The following is a 7383-nucleotide window of genomic DNA, read 5'->3' as shown; positions in this document are numbered from 1 at the left end:
GAACTCGCTATGTAGACCAGGCTGGCCTTGAACTCACAGAGATCTGCCTGCCTCTGCCTCCCAAGTGTTGGGATTAAAGGCATGTACCACTATGTCCAGCTTCCTGAGTAAATATTTTTTTTTGTCTTTTTGAGACAGGGTCTTCCTGTAGCCCCAGCTGGCCTGGAACTATGTAGACCAGGCTGGCCTCGAACTCACAAAGATCTGCCTGCCTCTGCCTCCCAAGCGCTGGGATTAAAGGCATGCGCCACCACACCCAGCCCTGAGTAAATTTTTGAAAGAGCCTTTCGAGGCTTTTCCCTTACATTTGAAATTATAATGAAACCTGACCCCTGCTCATAACTCAACTGAAAAGTTGTCTTCAGCAACCCCATGAAGCCCCATTTGGTCAACCAGGCAATCTCCATTGTATCTCAGCTAAGTGCTTCTTCCTCTGAGAGAACTACTCTTTCTGGGGCCTCTCATGGCCCTGCTCAGCACCATATATCCCAGCACCTACACAATGACAGTGACATTATGAAACAAGTCATGGGGTACAGGAGGCTTGCTTGTGTCCTAAGTCCCTACATCAACTGGTACAAGAACAGCTACAGAATTCCTCTCAGGCCAGTGTTTCCCTAAACACAGTTAAATCACCCCACCGTCCCCCATAGCAGAAGCCTCTCCCATCCCTTTCCAAGGTACAGAATGAAGAGACCTGCCACTCATTGCAAGGCCCTCTTTTTAATCATGGACATTTGTCCAAAATTAGCAATGCCCCCAGGCATCTAGAGCCACTTCCTGAACCCTAGCAGGCTACTTCCAATTGGGGCTCTGTTGATACAGAAAAAGAGCTCACATCTCTAAAAGACAGGTTGGCCTGCAGGGCTTGGCTTTGAACAAACAGAGTTGGCAGTACACATATACCTCCTCCCAAAGCTCTCAAGGCTTCAAGGTCAGTGCTGGGCCCAGGCAACCTTCACATGTATATCAACCTGAGAGCTCTCAAGAACCCAGAGAAAAGTGCTACAATCTGTATAACATCACAACCCTGCACAGGCTCTCCAGAGAATAATGGACAGGTCATGGGGTAGTTCCCAGCTTGTACCTGAAAGAGAAGAAAGTGCTTTTGGTTGATTCCTTTCAAACTCCAACTCACAGTGCCCACCAGCTGTGAGAATTCCAATTACAGGTTCAAAGATTTCTGGGCCACAGAGGAGCTTTCTATCCTAACTCCAGATAGAAGAGCCACCAGCAACTCCCACCTCTGCACAGACCCAGAAACTGCACTGGAATATGACACTAAGAGAATCACTAGCTGAAGATTGCCTCAAATTCCCCCATGAGGTCAGCAGCAATCTTGAACCCTGTCCCTTTTCTGTGCCATCCTCAGGGGCTCTGCCATTCAAACTTTGCTCCCATGCTGTCTATCATCTTGCAGATTTCATCAGGAAAATTCCAGATGCCCAGGCAGAGTCAGGATACAGTAGAAGTTGAGTACTGATCCCCTACCTTGATCCAGAGACCCTCTAGAGTCCTGTCCACCTTCCCATCTCCAGCTGGTGACCAGAGAAAGTGTTTCCTTCCTTGGGTTCTCAGGGCCTCTTCTTCCTGAGAAAAGAGGTCTTAGAGGAGCACCCTAGCTTATTAAGGAATCAAAGGCCAAGAATTTGGCCAGGTAGCTGCCCTAGGGGCAGCCACCTAAAAGGAAATACACCAGAAGAGACTTCCCCGAGAACAGCAACTCATGTCAGGGGCTTTTGGGGGGTGCTCTGGAAGGTCCCAGTTACCACTGACTTTTAGATGCTAAGGTACACCAAGTACCCACCCTTCCACCCTCTGAGGCACTTACACTAAGAAGTGTATGTCACGCCCCCCCCCACAGTTAAAATTGTACACCAAAAAAGGTTAAGTTCAAGGCTGTCCAGAGAGAGCTAGGAACCAGTCCTGTTGTATTGGAGTTCAATACTTAAATACCTTAAGTCGGTACTTCAATACTTAAGTACCTTCTAGCCTCCCACCTCAAACACCAAAGACACACACAAATACACAGCCTACCTCAACACATACACACACATGCTAACTCATACCACACACACACTCCACCTTAAACACCAGATACACATGTAAAGGGGAAAGGATTTTTAAGACTGTTAGACCATGTCTCACAAAACCAAACCAAAGTGGCTGTGAACAAAAAGCAGCTATCAGCTGTGTCTTCCTAATTTGTTTCAGGACTCCACAGTTTTCTTTTTGCTTTACTCTTTCACATGGGGGTGCTAAGGGGTCTTTTTAACAAGGATCCTTCAAGGGTCTTAGCAATGCAGATGGAGCACACAAACCGCCAACGCTGGGGGGAACTTCCGCTCCAGTGCCCCGACACGAACTGCGCACAGAGCGGGAGCCTGGAGGAGCACCAGCTTAGACCCGGTGCGATGCTAAACTGTACCGTGGCGGAGCCCACGGCGCAGGAGCAGAGAGCACAGTGCCGGAAACGTAGCGCGGAGTCCCGCCAACCGGCACCGAAAGGTGCCCGGAAGCGCGCGCGCAAAGCCCCGCCCCACCCCGCCCACGCGAGTCCCAACTCTGCAAAAGCCCCGCCCCGGAAAGGCCCATAGCACTCAAACCCGCCCCGCCCCGTACCGCGGTTCCCCGCACCCGCCTGCCTCGATTACTCAACTATCACGTGACCACGGGCGTCTCCCAGACGGCCTGAGACCGACGCTGTCTATGACCAGTTCCTCCTCGGCTCTGAACCGCCCTCGTCCTACGGCTCTCGAGGTGCCCTCGCCAATGTCTTGTGACGTCTGCTTCTGACTTCAAGCCTGTACCGGGACTTCTGGGTTAACAGGTTCAGATCCCCGCGCGTGAATATGAAGACGCCCCTGGTCGTTTAGGGTCTCTGGAGTTACACTCCAAGCCACCACCTCCCGGATTCTGTTAGGTTCTCTGGAGCTTCAATAAGTGGGCCTTCAGATAGGAGCATTTGGGTCTGGGGGCTCAGGGAAGGGGGAGGGGCCTGGGGCCTCAGGGTACAAGCCTGCGGGAATCCCTCTGCCTTCCCTACCAAGGGTCTGAGGAGACAGACCCATCAGTACCTGCGCCATGGGGACACTGGGGGCCCTTTTTTTGGCATTGGCTGCAGGCCTGACCTCTGCCAGCCCACCTAACATTGTGCTGATCTTTGCTGATGACCTGGGCTATGGGGACCTGGGCTCCTACGGGCACCCCAGTTCCACCACCCCCAACCTGGACCAGTTGGCTGAAGGGGGACTGCGGTTCACAGACTTCTATGTGCCTGTGTCTCTGTGCACACCATCTCGGTGAGTGAGGGGCTGTCAGCCCTCCCCTACCCCTGCTGATTCCATTCCTCTCAACTGTGAGGAAGTTCTGGTTTTCCCTCCCCTCTCTGTGCTCCCTCTTTTCATCTCTGTGGAATTCATAGATTATGGATTATATGGCTTGTCCTACAGGGCTGCCCTCCTGACTGGCCGACTCCCAGTTCGTTCTGGCATGTACCCTGGAGTCCTGGGGCCCAGCTCCCAGGGGGGCCTGCCCCTAGAGGAGGTGACTCTGGCTGAGGTGCTGGCTGCACGAGGCTATCTTACAGGGATGGCTGGCAAGTGGCACCTTGGAGTGGGGCCAGAGGGGGCCTTCTTGCCCCCACATCAGGGTTTCCATCGATTCCTGGGCATCCCATATTCCCATGACCAGGTACAGACCACCTGGACCCTCCACTGCCCTCCACTGACCCCCACCACACCCAAGCCCCATAATCATTGTCTCTCAACCTCAACTCAGCCCAGACCTCTCACTGGAACTGTTGTCCCCAGGGCCCCTGCCAGAACCTGACCTGCTTCCCACCAGCCACCCCCTGCAATGGTGGCTGTGACCAGAACCTGGTTCCCATCCCACTGTTGGCCAACCTGTCTGTGGAGGCACAGCCCCCTTGGCTGCCTGGACTAGAGGCCCGCTATGTGTCTTTCTCTCGGGATCTAATGGCTGATGCTCAGCGCCAGGGTCGCCCATTCTTCCTATACTATGCTTCCCACGTGAGTGACCCTGGCCCCACCCCCCTGGCTGCCCAAGACTACCCAATGCTGACTCTGGTCTCTGCCCCCAGCACACCCACTATCCTCAGTTCAGTGGACAAAGCTTCACAGGGCGCTCGGGCCGTGGGCCATTTGGGGACTCCTTGATGGAGCTGGACGCAGCTGTAGGGGCCTTGATGACAACTGTGGGGGACCTAGGTCTGCTCGGAGAGACACTGGTCATCTTCACTGCAGACAACGGGTACGAGACAGAGCAGGGGATACTCATTGCTCTGTTATATGCCAGGACCTTGGGGTCCATCCACACTATTAGCTGAAAACTGTGGTATAAGGGGCCCTCAACAGATGCTGACCATGTTATAGTGACCCATAGGGTCATAGACTGGGGACCATAGATACACAGAGGTGCTAGTCTTGTAGGCCAGAGAGGGAACAGGTACATACTGGCCATTCTTTTAACTTTAAAGTATGGGACTGGTGATCACCAGTGATGGTTCGGTGCTTTGGACCCTCATTGCTGATGACCTCCTTGTGTATCCTAGACCTGAATTAATGCGTATGTCCAATGGCGGCTGCTCTGGCCTCCTGAGATGTGGAAAGGGAACGACTTTTGAAGGTGGTGTCCGAGAGCCTGCTTTGGCCTTCTGGCCAGGCCACATCTCTCCTGGTCAGTCTTCTGGCCCTCCTCTTGTAGTCCCTTGGCCCTACCTCACCAACCTTCATGGTGAACTGAGTGACCAAACAGCCATCTGTTCACAGGTGTGACACATGAACTGGCCAGCTCCCTGGACCTGCTGCCCACTCTGGCAGCTCTGACTGGGGCTCCACTACCCAACATTACCTTGGATGGTGTTGACCTCAGCCCCCTGCTGCTAGGCACAGGCAAGGTATGGCCAATGACCCCTTGATCCCAAGTCTTCTGCCCCATGCTTGTCCCTCCCATAGGTATGAGTCTAAGCAGTGCCTGAGAGTCTGCTTCATGTCTAATTTGATGAGTGGCCTCTAAGTGGTGCTGCTTCTCAGGTTGCTGGGTGGGCAACCAGGGCCTACCACAAAGGCTAACAGGTATCCTTAGTTACCTTTCTTATCCTTTGCCTGTAGAGCCCTCGGAAGTCTCTCTTCTTCTATCCACCCTACCCAGATGAGGTCCATGGGGTGTTTGCTGTGAGGAACGGGAAATACAAAGCTCATTTCTTCACCCAGGGTAACTCCTTCTTCCTGGATCCCTCTCCCCAGCCCTGCTGACCCCTAAGCTGACCTAATCTCTGCCCCTACTCTAGCTTTTGCCTTGTGCTCAGAGCTGACCCCTCCCCAGGCTCTGCCCACAGTGACACCACCTCAGATCCTGCCTGTCATGCTGCCAGCCCGCTGACAGCTCATGAGCCCCCACTGCTCTATGACCTGTCTAAGGACCCTGGTGAGAACTACAATCTTCTGGAAAGTATGGATACAGTCTCCCCAGAGTCTCTGACGGCTCTGAAGCACCTCACGCTGCTCAAGGCCCAGTATGATGCAGCTGTGACCTTCAGCCCCAGCCAGATGGCCAAGGGTGAGAACCCTGCCTTACAGATCTGCTGTCAGCCAAGCTGCACTCCCCATCCAGTCTGCTGCAACTGCCCAGACTCCCAGCCCTAAGGGTACTGGCCAAGTTACAGGAGGCCCTAAAGGGTAGTCCAGGGCCCCTCACCCCATCCTAGGTGTGTGATGGTTCACCACCACAAGGGCAGGGGGCAAGTGTGTAGTTTGTATCTGATAATGTAATAACACCCAGCTGAGACTTGCAGGTGTGCTAATTCAACTAGTCCTTGTGATAACTCTTGAGGTCAGTGCTATTCTTCAGTGCTACAAATGAGCAAATTAAGGCACAGGGAAGTTCATGGACTTGTCTGAATCCAATATCACTCCACCAGAAAGAGCTTGAGCTAGGATTTGAACCCAGATATCCTGGGTGTAGAAGCTGCCCCACCCTGATGATCTGCATGTGTCCATGTACACATTGCCGGAGCATGGACACATTCACAGAAGCCATTAGTGCATTTAGATGCCAGGAACTGAGGGGTGGTAAGAGCATGATAGCCAGAAGACCCTGAAGATGCAAAGCCCCTGGAAGACAGGTTTTCCACAGGAAGAAGCATTCATAGAGGCACTGGAGCTGGTCACCTTGGTTCTTACAAGAAATATGTCATCTGGAGTTAGGTGATAAACTGCACAATCCAGATGGGATTAAGGGTTAGGGTCCTTCCAGATCCTATGAGGGAACATCAGCAGCTCCTGAGACAGCCCCATTGGGCTTATCTACCTCCTAAGCCCTGCATTTCTCCTGTGCACATAGTCCAAGTCTCCTGGCTTCACTTTTGGTCCTAGACTAGCCATTTTCTATCCATCAAAGTAAAACATCTGTGGGGGGGGCATGGGGGCAATGAGATGACTCAGTGGTTAAAAGTGATTTCCATGTAAGCCTGACTACCTGAGTTCAGTCCCCAAAACTCATGTAAAAAAAAAGCCAGATTCAGTGACACGTATCTGTAATCCCAACACTCCTATGGGAGATGGGAGGGAAAGAAAGGAGATTTGCCCAGAGTCTTGCAGGCAAGCTAGCCTGGAGTATATATACATCGTGGGAGGAAAAAAAGACCCTATGGAAGAAGAGAACCAAATCCCAAAAGTTGTCCCTGACCCCCGTATGTGCTCTGTGGCCCACACTTGCCTGCACTTACACACATACATTACATACAGATACACACAAAAATAATAAATCTTTTTTAAAAAATATATTGGGTTGGGGTTCATCATGTTCAGAATAAATTCCAAACTCCTTTGCATGACCCACCATGCCCTCAGGCCCAATGCAGGCTGGCCCAGCTAGTCTCTCCACTGGCAATATTCTTTTGATGCTAGCCTTTGCAGAGAGGGCCCTTCTGACTGCCTTAACCTGTGTTTGTATGGCATAGTGTGCTGGCATGCCAGACACACATTGCATGCCAGGTGCTCCTTGGTATTAGTCACATCAGAACAGTGCAGTGTGTTCCAATACATTCTCTGGCAAACTGCTGCCTTCCTTGCTAATGGATCCCACTTCCTTCAGTGGTGCAAAGACCACTTGACTTCAAGAGGGCAGCCTCTCTCCCTGAGGGTGGTGGCCAGTCTGAACTGGTCACATCTCAGTGATTGTTTCAGAAGTGGCATATGCCCAGAAGCCTTGGTAGTGAACGTTTTGGTGATCTGGGTGAGGACCAGGCTGCAGCAGTGCTGCTGGCCCTGGATGGAGTCATGCAATTGTTAAACCGTTATTTCCAGCTGCCTGCCTGTGGGCACTACTACTAGTGAACTTTCACTCGCAGCTGAAGTGGCC

The 7383-nt window shown here is 52.3% G+C and overlaps 1 protein-coding gene across 1 annotated transcript; it reads left to right on the top strand.

Moving 5' to 3' along the window:
• The first annotated feature begins 2632 nt into the window (after positions 1-2632).
• Positions 2633-6803, top strand: Arsa (arylsulfatase A). Its single transcript, XM_008834786.3, has 8 exons — positions 2633-3302; positions 3453-3693; positions 3813-4031; positions 4103-4272; positions 4574-4698; positions 4791-4918; positions 5133-5235; positions 5347-6803. The coding sequence occupies exons 1-8, from the start codon at positions 3085-3087 to the stop codon at positions 5664-5666; spliced, it is 1524 nt and encodes a 507-aa protein (XP_008833008.1). The 5' UTR covers positions 2633-3084; the 3' UTR covers positions 5667-6803.
• Positions 6804-7383: the final 580 nt, after the last annotated feature.

Source organism: Nannospalax galili, unplaced genomic scaffold (assembly GCF_000622305.1).
Source record: "Nannospalax galili isolate Female #2095 unplaced genomic scaffold, S.galili_v1.0 scaffold237, whole genome shotgun sequence".
Taxonomy (NCBI): domain Eukaryota; kingdom Metazoa; phylum Chordata; class Mammalia; order Rodentia; family Spalacidae; genus Nannospalax; species Nannospalax galili.
This window is presented reverse-complemented; position numbering and strand designations above follow the sequence as displayed.